This window comes from Macrobrachium rosenbergii, chromosome 6 (assembly GCF_040412425.1).
Source record: "Macrobrachium rosenbergii isolate ZJJX-2024 chromosome 6, ASM4041242v1, whole genome shotgun sequence".
In the NCBI taxonomy this organism is placed as follows: domain Eukaryota; kingdom Metazoa; phylum Arthropoda; class Malacostraca; order Decapoda; family Palaemonidae; genus Macrobrachium; species Macrobrachium rosenbergii.
Genome location: NC_089746.1, coordinates 32144661 through 32160991, shown reverse-complemented (window position 1 = coordinate 32160991; position 16331 = coordinate 32144661). Strand labels below are relative to the sequence as shown.

Here is a 16331-nt window from a genome sequence, read left to right as displayed (position 1 = left end):
GAGTTCTGATGAAGCTGTCTCACCTGAGATTCTTCTCATAGGGGTACCAAATTGCTGAGTAGCAACATGCAAGGGGAGCTTTTTCCTTTCAAAAGGGAGTTGAAGTGTTCCCAACTCCTTGGTGGAATTTTTCGAAACCGGGAGGACTGTGACAAATGGTTTTAGTTCTGCCATTGACTCCCGTTTTCTAGTTACTACATAATTCTGGAAGTTTGCCTTCAGCTGGAGGTACTTGGTGAGCAAGTTGGGTTTTATTCATAATGGGAGTATAGATCCACCTACCGTTGATCTGGCAAAGAGCGTCATCAACAGCTTTTAATGCTGTATTCCCACATAAGAGAACTGTTTCCTTTAGAGGTTTCTCCATGTCTGGCAAAGGTGGTATCAGGTGCCACTCTGTATTAGGGAATGCTGCCCTGTCTCTAAACTCCACATGTACAACTTCAATCATGGTTTTTCTCTCATTAATTAGATACTTACCATCAGGAGGGAAAATACACATTGAAGCTTCTCGCCAAGGATTATCAGTATCATCAGTGGAGAATGTTGGAGCCCCTTTTATGTTCTGACCTGAAGCTTTATAATTAACCTTGGATCTTGTTTGGTCAGAGTTTGTTTCAATCTCCCTTTTCGATTGCAGGATGCAAGACTTTTACACTTTGGAGTGTACATCACTGACTTGATTTCTTTAATTTCCCGTTCGGAATCGTGCAATATGTCCATTATATATTGTCGTTCTGTGGCAAGGGAATCTTTGATATTACCATAATTTCCTTACGGAACTGATCAAATGCTGCAAACTGTGTATCCCTTCTTGGGGAGCTTGCATAACCTGACTGAGCATCCACAGCTGAACTGTGACTGCCTGTTGCCCAGGGGGCTGAGGTTCTGGATGAGTTAGTATACCCCTCTGAAAATGTAGTCATTTCACTTGGGATTAATTGAATCCTTGTATCCCTTTTGGGGGAAGGATCCTGATCAGCTTCTGAAAGTTGCATGGGGGATTGAATTCCTTCTGGGAAGTTTCTCCCCCAGTAAGCCGAAGGTAGCGTCCCTGATCCTTCTGGGTTCAGCAAGGTCATTTCGGTAGCAATATCAACTTCATGTAAATGATAATCACCTCCAAGAGGAACTTCCTCCATTTTTTCGCAGGGTTTACCTGGGAGGTATTGGGGAACTGATGTTACTGGGTTTTGGCCCAAATATGGATCATCTGAGAATGGGCTAAATATATGGTGCTGGAATTCTGCCGGAAAGATATAATCTCCCCCTTCCTCCCCCTTGCTGAATCCTAGGACCCATTGTGGTAGCATGAAATGAGCTGTCTCGTCCTTAAAACTTACTGTCAAGAGCACACTGCAAATTTCGCACATATCTGGCAACCAAGCAAATCTGTCCTGTTTTTTTTTCCAAGGACTATGCTCATGGCAGGTGGAATGGGCCGTACTCACTGGCAAAAAGCAAACCGAGCAATTTGCTACGGAACACTTGAGTTGAGGGTCCTGCTTAATGGTGGCCCTGTAGTGAAAGAACCAAGTTGTTATTAGAAACTAATTAGTATAAATTGTTTTTTAAAAATGGACACTTTTGTAAAACCCTGTGCTGTTAGTATATTACATCTTACAGGTTAATTTGGTTACTGTGCGTAAATGTAATACCTTTATAAAATATCCAAGTTAACTTAAACCATTTTAAGGTTAGGTTGACTCTGACAGCATATAGGGCTGCATTACTTAAACTGTTAATCCTTTTGCAATGGCTGTGTGAAATTTTAATTCTAAATTGTCATGCCATAAGGACTAATCTTCTGTAAACTAATTTGTTTAATAACTAACCCAAGCTATTGTTTTAAATGGCTTAGGCTAATGCTTCTAGTATAATCTACTTTAATCTAAGCATAGAAGATCTCTTAGAAGATTCTCGCTTAACCTATTCTAGGTCGTTTCTTATTGTAGGTTTAATTAAAATTTTAGCCTAAGGATATAAGCTACACCAAAAATTAATCCTCTTATAATCTGGTTTTTTGTTTTATGTAGCCAAGACTACCTTTTTGTCTGATACTCAGCCCTGCTGTTTCTAAATTAACAGTAGGAACATGCCCTTAAGGGATTTCCAGTTAATCTAGTTAGGCTATTGCTTTTCTAGGTTTATATCACCTGTAAGGGTATAGGCTTCATAAGACCTTACTAATGTTATTGACCCTAGAATACTGTTTATTTGTACTCTTAGGCTTCCCTTACTAATCTTATTAATCCTAGAATACTGTTTATATGTACTCCTGGGCTTATTGTTCTTTCTTAGCCTAGTATAGGGTATTAGCTAATCCAGATTTTCATAGATCACACTTAAATATACAGGCTATATAAACTTAGCAACTTGCTAATAAGTAAAACCAGTTAGGCTACTATTTTTGTCTAGCTCAGGCTGACAACCTCCCTTGTTTGTATCCAATCCTAGGTTATTTGGTCTATTATATAATATAGTAACCCAATAATGTACACTCTTATAGCCAGGTTATCACTTACTCTAATCTAGGATACTGCCTAATCTGGACTGCTTATTTCAAAGGTATGGTTACATAAAACACAATTGCCTTAGTATGTAGCCTTAAGGCTAGGTTACTATTTTTATCTGATTCTAGATTACCGTCTAGGAGAGTGACTGTCCAATAATGGGATGTTTTATAAAAGTTAATCACTTAAACTAATATAGCTACTGCCTAGTCCTGGATTATTTTAGAACATATGCAAGTACAGAGGCTATATAGAGGGAAAATTTTAGCTTCCTGATTATCGAATTCTAGGATCCTTGGTGTAAACTAGGCTGTTACCTAGGTCCATAAAAGAATATGTCTTAAAAGGTTCTTACTTATCTTAAACTGGGTTACTACCTAATCCAGGTTATTTAAATCACCTTTAGGATATGTAATCCTAGGATATAAGTTACAGACAACATCTACTATATTTACATTATTCACACTGAATTTGTTAGGCTACAGTCTCATGTAGGCTACCGCCTAGGCTATTGTGGACATCATTATCTGAAAGGATTATCTAAATTAATAATAAATTGTGGAACATTTCTTTAGTTATATACACATTTTAAATTGAATTATCAAAAACTCAAATTTTTGTGGATTTCGCAAATAACAGAGATCATGAGAAAGCACCAACCATGGGCTCTGAAAACAAAGTCCGGTTTCTGGGATTCCAAACACAAAAAGCATTTGTTCCACAGTTAAAACTAACAATTTTTAACTCAAGCTTAAAATTTGAATAAGCACTCAACTTTTGCATTTGGATGTTTCCATAATTCTTGTTGGTGAAAACAAGGAGCACTGAAGCGTCATGCGCGTAGCTTGCACTGGCAGAGGGTAATGGAGCTGGTCTTTTGCCTGCCCTGGTTGTAAACAAGATGGCAGACACATGTGCGCAATAGTCACTTCTTGCATTTTTTGACATAGGAAAAACTGGGTTCAGCTTCGCAGAAGATAAAGGAAAATGCCCTCTTATCTTTGAGTCCATTGCACTCTATCTTGTGTCATAGTGTTTTCATTACGACACAATACCCGGCCACAAGACCAGGCTAGAAAATATTGGAGCACTGGCATACCATGGGGGTTAACTCCTTGAGGACGAAACAAGCGACTACACTATAAAAAATATGAAGTATAATTCTAGTTTCAAGCTAAAAGCAGTTGATCTTGCAAGTTTGTCAAACAACTGTGCAGCAGGTTTAGTGTTAATGTAAAGCTTGTTCGAGGCTGGAAGAAAAACGATGCTACACTCCAGACTATGCCTAAGACGGTATGTGCTGTGAGGACAGGTGCCAACCACTGGCCTGAAATGGAAGTTTAATATTTAATGTTTTTAAGTCTCAGTGATGTGTTGAGTGTTAATGCAGACCCTAGACCTGAATTTCAGTAGCAATTTTAGGTATCTTTATGTTACTGGTGTAACTATATTTAAAGATTGGTATTTTATACCTGCCACGTAAGTTGACCTCTAATTTTGACAATAAAAATTTGACCTTTAAAACTCGAATTGTATGCCACAATATATGGTAATAATAATGATAATTGCAGATTACAAATTACCAAACCTGTTTGCAATTCAGAATACTATTTAAAATAAGAATTTGGTTTTCATATGCAGGGATTTGGCTTAGCTTAATAATACAATCCAAAAATATGCCATTAAAATTGTGATTTATTTTTCAGGCTGAGAGAGAGCAGTATGACCCAGAAATATTTGATGATAATGACTTTTACTCAAGAGCTTTAGAAGAAATGCTAAAGTCCAAGATATCCTTATCTGATGATATGTCAGATGTTTCACGGAAGTGGATTGAAATTCAGAAACTACGTAAAAAAGCCAAGAGGAAAGTGGACACCAAAGCAACCAAAGGACGAAAACTGAAGTATGAGGTTGGTGTGCTTATGGCAGTTATTACTTTGAAGTTTTTTCTTTAAATTAAATATCTTTTAATTTTGTAAAGGAGATTCAGTAAAACCAGATGCATGCACTGTTAATACCTATTTATATATGCCATTAGATTAATATGTAATATTGTATGAGATTTATAACTTAAGAAACCGTGGTGTGTTTAGTTAATTTTTTCTTAAAATTTTGTCATTGAAGTTACTTAGTTAGAGTAGACAATCAGTTTTTTTCACAGAAACATGAAGTAGATGTTTAAGGAGCAAAATTCTGAAATATTGTGATTTACAGCTTTGGTAATAATAGATCACTCCCATGTTATGTTTTGCAGAGCAAATGCCAGGACTTTATGGTACTTAGCATATAGTAAACATTGACATGTATCCTGTATCTTGAAAACATAGCTTTACAGCATGTTCCTTAGAATTATGATCTATCTGACCCCCTCCAAATTATCATCATATGCATATTTCAGCTATAGCTAAAATCTATTGAAGTTTTACTTGGTGACCTTCTGAAGGACATGGACTTTCTTTCCCATTGATTATCACTATGAGCTTAGTAATATGAAACCAGAGGAGATCAGTTCTCAACTACTTGTTCTCTGGGTAGTCTCTCTGGAACTTTGGGAAGGGTTTTGTCCCAGGTGTTAATCTGCAAACTCTTTTCACATCAGCTAGCTTAAGGCTGGATTGGCCAAATTAATTGCTTTTGGCTTCATTCCCTATCCCTGAACTCACTACATTATAATTAATGTTTTTATGTCAGGTAAACCTTTGCTTTGTTAAATAGGAAATGACTGTTCCTCAGTTGTCCTCTGTCTTGTGCAGTTTCTGCCTGAATTCCAATCTGGTCTGTATGTTCATCTGTGCTATTGTTTGTGATTTTTTAAACATATTTTACTTTTGTTACTTGAATGTTCTGCTTCTGTTGTAGTTGTCAGAGTTACATCTCCCCCTTTTCTTAAGTGAAACAGGGTCCAATAAAAATCTATTAATTTCGTTGGCTGCCTTTCTGCCTGTAGTGTGTGTGTGTGTGTCCCCTATTCCTCCCACTTCCCTACCCTCAAAAACCGGTTTAAGCAGGGTAGTCCCTAAACACCTGCCCCCTCTCCCAGGACCTGAACTCCCTCATGGAAAAACAAAAATCCCCCTCCCCTTTCCTCCCCTCTCCTCCTCCTTTCCCATCCATCTTCCCTCCTCCTCCTTCTTCCCTTTTCTCTTTTCCCTTTTCCATGTTTTATGATGAAATAAAATGTGTTTAGATTGAGTACTATTAACAATGTAAGGACAATTTTTTTTATAAAAGTGATGTACAGGTTTTTCAAATCAAAATATAACTTGCTTGACCTTTAGAATTTATGAAGTGTTTAATTAACCTCATGTGGTAACTGTGAACCACATGCATTCCGTTTAGGAGCTGAAGGTGGCTTCACAGGATCCTGGATTCTGTAAAAATTTAAGAAGACATTATAATCCAATGGACATTTCTCCAGGAATGCTTCAGGAGCTGAAGACTGCTTCAAGGGATCCTGGAGTTGTGAAGACGTCTTCAAGAATAATCTATTATATTGATTTCCTTGGCTGCCTTTGTGTGTGTGTGTGTCCCTCCCCTCCCCCTTCCCCTCCTCTCTCCCCTTCCCTCCCCTCTCCCTCCCCTACCATCCCTCCCCTCCCCTTCCTCCTTTCCCATTCCTCTTCCCTCCCCTCCCTCCCCTTCCTCCTTTCCCATTCCTCTTCCCTCCCCTTCCCCCTCCCCTTTCCCTTTTCCATGTTTGTTTATGAAAATGTGTTGAGATTGAGTACTGTTAACAAGATGTTTATAGATTTGTAAGGACATAATTTTTTTATAAAAGTAATGTACAAGTTTTCAAATCAAAATATAACTTGCTTGACCTTTAGAATTTATGAAATGTTTAATTACCCTTATGTGGTAACTATGAACCACCTGCATTATGAGGATCACAGTAGATACTTCTCCTGTTATACAACTAGAGTTTTTAAGATTAAAGAAGACGTTATAATCCAATGGGCGTTTCTCCAGGAGTTGGAAGAAATGATTCCGAAGACAAATTCTGGATTTCTTCCCTGAAGGGGAAGTGGATCCGACAGGAATCCATTTAGGAGCTGAAGACAACTTCACAGGATCCTGAAGTCTTTAAGAATTTAAGAAGACATTATAATCCAATAGGTTTTTCTCCAGGAATGCTTCAGGAGCTAAAGACTGCTTCAAAGGATCCTGGAGTTGTGAAGACGTCTTTCAAGAATAATATTTTAATAACTGTCCAGAAATTTTCAACATTAAGTGACCCAGTGGTATATAATAAAGGATTTTTGGCTGGGCTTTGTTATTTTCATTTCGAAATAGACTCAGATGGTGATTCTAGAGGAACAGCAGACACTACTGGTGATGGTCCGGAACCGCCAGTGGTATCAGCATTGATTCAAAACCCATCAACAGCTACTCCTGAACTTACACCGAAACAAGGTCTGTTGTTTGTATATGACCAGAAGGTAAATGGGGCTGGTGCTGCCTGTAGACTTTTGCTGACTATTAGTAGTAGGGTTAAGTTAGCTGTGGGTATGGGTGTGTTATGGTATGGGTATGGTACAGATATGGGTATGTTATGCATATGGGTTGGTACACATATGGGTATAGGAATGTTATGATATGGGTATGGATATGGTTATGGGTATGGGTATAGAATGGATATGGGTATGGTAAGGATATGGGTATGGGTATTGGTGCGTGTGTGGGTATGGTTATGGTACAGATATTGGTATAGGTATGTTACAGATATGGGTGTTATATGGAATGGGTATGGTACAGATACCGGTATGGGTACGGTATGGATATGGGTATGGGTATAATACAGATATGGGTATGGGTATGGTACGGATATGGGAACTAGCAAATGCCAGCGATAACAAGCATCTGCTAGTGTGATTTTGCTTTTCATCAGTGAAGACCTTTAAGTAACTTTCAGCAGTCCCTTGGGACTCATTCTTGCTCTTTTATTAAGATATGATTGTGAACCTGGGTGTGTGTTTGTATGTATGTATTATATATATATACAGTATGTATATATATATATATATATATATATATATATATATATAAATATATACATTTTTATATATATATATATATATATATATATATATATATATATATATATATATATATATATATATATATATATATATATATATATATATATATATATATATATATATATATATATATAAAAGGATTTTGACAAAGGAAAAATCTATTTCTGGGAGGCCCTTGTCACCCGTGAAATAATCCATTCAGCACTTATTTCTAGGTAATTCCGTTGCTAGATACCAGAGAAAGCTAAATGTAAAGCTGGGGTTACTACCCCAGAGCAGCTCAAGAAATGGAGTCGTGTATGGTAAAGGGTGAGATTGTCACAATCACGGGACCCTGCCCTATGAAGATTCCCAATGTCAAAAGTCCCAACGAGAGGTGCCGATACAAGCCCATGCACTACTTGGACTGTACACAAGGCAACACTAGTCACATTCCATGTTAGCACCCACCCCACTAGAATGATGTTTACCATGGGAGGGAGAGAATGAAAAACAGGGTGGGTCACCGGGTGACACGGCCCCTCCCAGAAATAGATTTTCCTTTGTCAAAATCCTTTTTCTGGATCTGGGACCCGTGTCAGCCTTGATGAATAATAACAGAGAAATAAATATCATTCTTATGCTATTAAAGACTTTAAATAGAGATGTTGAAAACTAGGGAGAATTCCACCCTGAACATTAGTAAGGTCCTCTAAATTCATGTAATGAAAATAATGTAAGTGGCCACCGTCTAAGATCATGAGCTTTGAATTGAACCTGAATAGGCTTGTATTAAGAAAATACTTGCTGCCTAATAGCAGACACAATGATGTTTTACAAAATGTTGAACAACTTTTAAATAAAGAGACAACAAAATCTGCACTTGCTTAGCATTTAGCTTTCTGATTCACTCAACGGTTTTAAACTAGTCTCAAATTAGCTCTGATATTTCACCAACATCACGGGTCATCATCTCCAAAATAAGTTGAAGGAGAGAACTTCATCTTACATCCATACTGGACATCATAGGAGATAAGAACTCAGTGGACATTGGACATTATCCCATATGTGAAATCTAAATCTTAAATTATCAAAACATTTTCTTGCCTTTTACATTACCCAACAGATTCCAAATTATAACCTGAGGTGTGAACTTTGTCCCATTCTATCCTGTGTCATGATCTAATTTATGGTTGTAAGACAACATTGGTATTTAATCTGATTGTGGCTAAATCATCATAACCTACAGTTTGTTGTGTCTTATATATGTACAGAGTTATATATCTCCCATGCTGATCCAGGATATATATATGTGTAATGCTGTCTGCATCTTAGGGATTGGTCCATGGACAAGGACCTGACAAGGAGGCTAAATATGGGTGACAAATGTCGGTGTCTGTATATATATATATAAAATGTCCTATATATCTGACCTGCAATATGAAGTTGTTTCTGCAGGCTGGCATATAGAGAAAATAAAAAAAAAAAACACACAAGATATATAGTTAACACAAATACATTAAGCATATTACCATATTCCTAAATTAACTAAAAAATTTCAGGTACAGTGGCTAAAGTACAAGATATCTACAGCACTAACTGACAAATGCCCATCAAGCTAAAACTAAACAACACATATTGATAACAAAAAATAATAAAGGAAATAGTATGTGACAGCAAAGACCTCAGCTGAAGTACAACCCTATTAATTCTGAAAGTGACCAGGGCCTTTGTAGGATAAGGATGAATTACTCATGGTTAACCACCAGTAATGAGGCAGTTTTGAATTCAGCAACTCTGTCTGAAAAGACATCTGATCAAAATTATGGCACTACAACTTGATAATTTTCATGGGCACATCTCAATAAATTCCTTTATAAACATCAGAGACCTATAGCATTTTGGTCATCCCTTCACACCTGACATGAGTAATCTGATGACTTCTTAGTACTGAATATTTACATTGATAAATACATTTACTATGGTCTCTAAAAAATTACAAACCAAATGCTTATTTCTGTTTAAACACTAAATATGACCCTAATCATGTCAAGACTAACTGCACATATAAAATAAATTAAATTTACTATATATGCATTTTAAAGTTAGCTGAATTTTTACAATACTAAAAAGAGAAATAAATGGTTGACATAAAAACTATTCTTTAGAAGAAAGTGATCAGGTAGCTTAGGTAGGTTGGAGCATGCACATATCTCCTTTCTCTCTCTCTCTCTCTCTCAACTGATTATTTTCTCCCCTTCCAACTGATCTTTTTAGAATCGTCTCAACCTCTGTTAACAACTTTTTATTCTGTTACTTTTCTTTGTTCTGAAATGCTTTTTCTTGAACAAACAGTGTTTCTATTTTGACTAATACAACTCTTAGTTATTATGTCTTTTAGTTTAGAACGATTAACAGTAGCGCATTTACACTTCGAGATGATACCAGGCAAATTAGATCAATTTAAACTATCTACTGTACAGGTAAAGACGCACAGAGAATTAATAAGTTGTAAAATGTGTAGCGCTAACTATGAAATACGAGAGAGAGATAAGTGTTGTCCTTATGATAAGAGAGTGAAATTGTTTATCAATTAAAACAGAGACAGAGAATAATAAATGAGAGAGAGAGAGAGAGAGAGAGAGAGAGAGAGAGAGAGAGAGAAGGAGAGAGAGAATTGTCCTGACAGAAAATCAAGTTATATTATTTATGAATTATTATGGGGGAGAGAGAGAGAGAAAGTTATTCTAACGTTAGATATCAAAAGATGCTAATTCAGTGATTAAACTAACCTTTCTTCCAATAAAAGCTACTGTATTTTCATTTAAAAATTTAGCTTAATACATTACCCCTAAAAAGAAAATAAATGGTTTGACTTCTCCCCTTCCAAAAATCTATTTTTTAGAAGTCTTCTCAACCTCTTTTTAAAAAAACTGCTTTATTCTATCACTATCCTTTGTTCTGAATTGCTCTAATGTTTTGAAATGCTCTGTCTCATGTTTTAGAACAGCACATTTACAGTTTGTAAATGGTAACAGGTCAAATTAGATCAATTCAAAATTATCTACTGTACAGTTAAAGACACACAGTGACTGTAAACGTAGGCATGGCTAACTTCGAGAGAGAGGGAGAGAGATAGCAGTTGTTTTTACTTAAGAGAGTGGAATGATTTTATGAATTATTACGGACACACATACAGAGAGAGAGAGAGAGAATTTTATGGAAAAAAATGACTATTAGCAACACTCCCTTCTTATCATGTTAAATGACATGTCTGACAGCTTTTGCTTTCCATCTCCTTCTTACAAAAGACAAGGGAAGAATTTGTTTGTTCAAAATAATAGACATTTTGTAATTAAAAACAGTTTTATTATTATTATTGTTATCATTATTATTATTATTTAATTTTATTAATTTATTATTTGAAAATTAGTACTTATTATTAGGTAAAAAGTTTATTTATCATACAAATAAACTTACCTGTATACATGTACCATAAAAATTTATCTCACTAAAAGAGAGAGAGAGAGAATTATTATGCATTTCTGGTAATATTTAATGTTATTTAATTTAGTAATATAAAAGCATGAAAAACTTATAAATTTGGATTTTTTAAAAATTAAATAAACACTTTTCATCATTCAGTGTTCCCAAATGATTAAAAGTAAGGTTTTGAAAATTTTTGTATGACCATAGTTAGTTCCAATGAAAATTTTTGTCTGTGAATTTTGAAGCTGAATCCCATGTTCGAGGTGTTACTGTATATATATATCATATATTTTATATGTGTGTGTGTGTGTGGGATTCATATAACATATACCCAGTAGTAAATAATGTAATATGTATACAGTGGACCCCACTAGACTATATATTCAGCAATCACAGATTCAGTCAAAGTATCAATCAAATGTTAAAAGAAAATCTCTCAATACCGATCTGTTATCATGTTATATGTACTGTATAGAAAAACAATGTTCACCCACCTCTCTCTCTCTCTCTCTCTCTCTCTCTACACCAAAGGATACTTGTAGAATGTGAGAGATGGATAGATAGATAGATAGGTAGATAGAAAGGAGAGTGGTTGATAGAAAGATATTTATGTTAAATATTATACTGTATCATTATCATCATATACATAAAAATTATCATCGACATTTTTAATTGTTTAACCAGTGTAAACAACTCAGTTCAGCATCTCTCTCTCTCTCTCTTTTTGTTACAACAAAGGATACTCATAGAATGAGAGATGGATAGATAAATAGAAAGGAGCTGTTGGCTGGAAGGGATTAGAAGTAGTGACTCACACAGCAGGGTATGTTACCTCATGCTGATTGGCCTGTAGCACAACATGCTATTGGCTGGAAGGATTAGAAGAGCCAATCACAGAGCAGGATATCAGCTTTGCTAGTTGCTGATTGGCTTGTAACTCTGATAGTTTGTGAGGGAGTTTCCTTTTTTTGTTTGATTTTGGTTTAATGTTTACTGATACTGTATATTCTTATAACCAGTTTTGAATTGATTTTTATTACTTTGTGTACCTAGTCACTAGTGTTATAAATATTTTTAATGTTCATATGTATTTTTTCTCTCTCTCTCTCTTAGGGGTAACTTTATTAGTTTTCACACGTAGCTGTGAGCCATATATTTTTAAGGCTAATGTTGTAAGATGACTTTGAAATATAGTAAAGTGTTTTAGGATAATAGTTTAACCCCTATATTTTTGTTTGGTAACATAAAATGTTTTATAAGCATTTTAGTTTTAGTTCATACTTTACTCATATATGTTCAAGATTTTGCAGTATTCAGTTTGAATGAATTTTGTAGGAAAAATGTTTTGATCAGCTTTCCATGGGCCAGAATTGACTTCTGGCAACTTATACATAAAGCAGTTTATCTCAGTAGGGGAGGGGGTCCAGAGATATCACGAGTTTTGAGATATCATAGGGGAATTACTGGTCCCTTCTAACCCCTGCATATCGGGCATTTTACTGTAATCAATATGCTCAGAACTTGTTATTGATTTTTCCAAATTCTTTTTTTCTTGTGAGTCAGTAATTGAATTTTACAAAATAAGATGAAAAATAAATTGGAAAACATTTAGCTATGATTATTTACTGTCTTTATCTTTTGAAGAGGCCATACCTCATGGTTGGAAATATTCACTTTCAATTTCATCACTGAAGATACAGTAAATATCAATTTTATCTTGTTTCATACCATGTGCAAATTTATATTTCTCCTCATTACTGCAGATGTGTTTTTTTTTTTGTATATACTTTAATTCCTAAACATTACAATTGTCCGCTTTTCTTCATAAATTTCTAGCAACCTTTGTTGTTTTATTTATTTTCCTATGTTTGATCATCTTTCTTGAAATTTTAACTTTGTTTGAGTTTACACTTGCTCCCAGTTTGTAGTATCTTGATATCTTCCTTGAACTTTTCATACTCCTCACTTTCTTTCAGGCTGTCAGGTACTGGGATCCATTTCATTTGAGAACTCACTTTCAATGCTAGAGCTGTTGCTTTTATGGAAGGTATTCTAGTCATGAATCTGGGACACCAGTTTTCTCAGGTTGGGATGCTGATTGACTTGAATTAACTATCTCATTTGGTTTTATAACCATTTTTAGCTGGGAATTGTGATGAGTGTGGAATTTCGGTTTTTTTGGGTTCTGTTTCTGTCCCAGTTCTACATGAGAAGAGGAATAAAAGCTAAAGCTTTGAACAGGACTCAAACTATTTTGTTTTTATCACTATTCTCCTGAGATTAACATCATTGTATCACCCTTTGATTTTGGATCTTCTAACTTTAAAAAGGTGGATTTGAATTGCTTTGGGTTAAGTCCACTTTTTGTCTTTCAACCCTTGCTTTTTGTTATTAACCTTTAGTGGAAACATTAAATCTGGGATTACTTTCAGTTTAATTGAAAGACCATTTAGAAAAAAATTAATGTATTTGTAATATTTCTTTCTTTACACAGGGTTTCTCAGACTGAAAATTGTTGAAAAGTAGAGAATGAAGACTAAATATATATAGTACAAGATTTTCTTACAAGTATGAAAAAATATGGATATAAGAAAGCTAGTAGGATGTTGACAAAAGATTACTTAGCTGACTTATTCAGTTTATGTTATAGACCAGAAGTGTTAATCAATATCCTTTCATATGGAAGACAATCTTATTTTTGTCAACATTTTTTGAACAAGTGTGATAAAAAAAAAGTCTTGAAGGTATTCCATTTATTAACAAAACTATCTAATATGTCTGGCTTAAGAATTGAAATGATCATATTCAGATACAATTTAGCTAGTTTATATAGTGGAGGATGTGTTGAAAAAGACTAAGATTTTTATATGTCAGAAAGGTGTAGAAGACAGAAAATATTTGATAATTCATTCCTTAGATTGGAGAGCATTCTGGAAAGGAAGCGCTTGATACTGTATTCAGGAAATATTTATCCAAGATGAAGATAAATAGAATTTTAGAAGGTTTAGATGTTACATAAATTGTTGATCCATATTTTTGGGTTAGTAAGACATCTAATGTTTTAAGTTTTTTAACAAATATTAGTAAATTTAATGAATGAACATATTTTCTTGACATTTAATATCATTAATGTATTTCTTAGATCAGGTTCATAGAACTTTGCTAATGTTGAAAAAATGTATATTTTTATAAATTTGATTTTACAAACATAAGTCACTACCATATTCCCAATTTTATTAATCACTTCTAAGTTCATGATACTTGGCAACCTTTTTTACTTAAAGCTGCTTACACCCTTAACCAAAGTACTAACTTTGTGGTAATGGTAACCAAACCCCATAGATAAGCAAAATTATTTCTAAGATTTGCCAGTAAAGAGACGAAGGTGTGTGGTAAGTGGGTTTACTCTTCCTTTGTTACTAAAAAAACTTTAGTTTATTGAGCATTAACAGATAACAGTTCAAAAAATGTGTAATTTTTTTTTGACCTTTTCAAATAATATCTACAGTACAATCATTATTTAGGGGAACTTAATTGTAAATGATGGATGATGCTGGAAAATACCCTTTTTGCCTCACTGTTTAGAAAGAAATGCACAGCTTGAGGGAACTGGAATGAGGACTGATAATGGATAATTATATCAGATTTCTAATTATTCATTGCATTTTTATTTACAAAAATGTTTTATTCCTAAGACCAGGAACTGAGGTTATAGGTGATAAACAATCCTAGATAACAGAAATTTTTTATTGACTGATGATTGAATCATTAGTAGACTTGTCTAACTGATATCCATGATAAAATTTTTCATCAAAATCATTCACTTAAATACATGGACAATACAAATTTATACAAAAAAATATACTTAAAATAAAATACTAAATAGCTAGTATTCATTGTTGTTGGAGAAGTAAAATTTTGCAATCCAACATTGTTCTTTGAAAACAATTATTTTCTGAGAATGATCTTTTGATAACAAAAACTAAGGAAGCCCTTTAAAAATGAAAGGGTAAATATGAAGATCATCCTCTCTGCGTGGAAATGGAGCTGTTCAACAGCTGGGTGGTGGAGTAGGTATTTTTTACACTACCAAGACCTCAGTCTTTCTCATGCAGGTGTTAATAATAATCTAGTTTTTAGGTCCCTTTTTGTTCACGAAATGTTTGTTGTCTTGGCTTTCTGAACTGCTGCTCAACAAATGGTGGCACGGCCAATATAGAATGTTGAGGGGAATAAATTACATCGACCATGGCCATGTATTGAATGATGGACTAGCCCACGAAATCTTCAGACAAGATCCTGGCGAGATTAATGATGACCTGAACCTCATGGGTCTGAGTCACAAACTGCACAGTGAGAAAAAATATAAAATCTGTAGCCATAACATACATAAAGTAAGAGAGAGAACTGAGAGGTACACTCTGAAAGAAATAACAATCTTCTGTTCTCTTTTAATGAAATGATTTGATACTAAGGAAATGTCAACCAGTTGTACCATAAAAACATACATGTTAAACTTGATCAAGCTTGAAAGATGTACCTGAAAAAGTGTTAAAAATGCCAGTAGTATATCCATTTCTTTGAGATATGGCCCAATCTAGAAAATTTATTTTCTGCCTCAGTGGATTTGCAACTTTCAAATCTCTTAATGTTAATCTTTTGTGTCTTGATGATGGAAAATATTTTTGGTAATCATTGGATCTGGCTGACCTGTTTTCAACTAAAGAGGTCTTGCTTTCTACACAAAATTTTTTTTTGCTTTTGATCCTTAGATCTGTCATCTTCCACACAAAATGATTGTTTCACATTAAAGAGATGAAAAATGATTTGTTTTTGACAATGCTTGTGAAGTAACTGACATATATGAATGAAAATATAAGATGGTGAGTGTATAAGATATATATAGGCTTTATCTCAATATATGAACATTTTTATAAAAAAATGTATATAAGTCTATATATAATTTAAATGGCTGTTCTTCAAAGGATAAAAGTATCAAGGTTTTGTATTTTGTTTAAAATTTTTGGTTATAGTTACTCCATTAACAGTCTAAACAGATGAAGCCTGTGGGAAAGTAAAGTTGTAAAAATACTTCTTAATCTGTATATATACTGCATAAAGCACTGGATCAATATAATAAGTGTAGCCAATAAAACTGTAAATAGGAGATTCACCTCTGTAATGTAAGGCAACAAGCCCTAATGATAGTATTTCACGTAGTTTAATTTTCAGTGCATTCTGGTCCCTTACATTGTGTTTATGATTTTTAATTACTTCAAAAAAACTAACCATGATAAATGAATAAATATCA

At 34.4% G+C, this 16331-nt stretch overlaps 1 protein-coding gene across 1 annotated transcript in view; it reads left to right on the top strand.

Annotated features, from left to right (window-relative positions):
* LOC136839819 (protein AATF-like) overlaps positions 1-6052 on the top strand; it is a 52517-nt gene extending 46465 nt beyond the window's left edge. Inside the window, 1 exon segment of the mRNA XM_067106149.1 lies at positions 4220-6052. Coding sequence (XP_066962250.1) covers positions 4220-4471 — 252 coding nt within the window. The 3' untranslated portion in view covers positions 4472-6052.
* The last annotated feature ends 10279 nt before the right edge of the window (positions 6053-16331 follow it).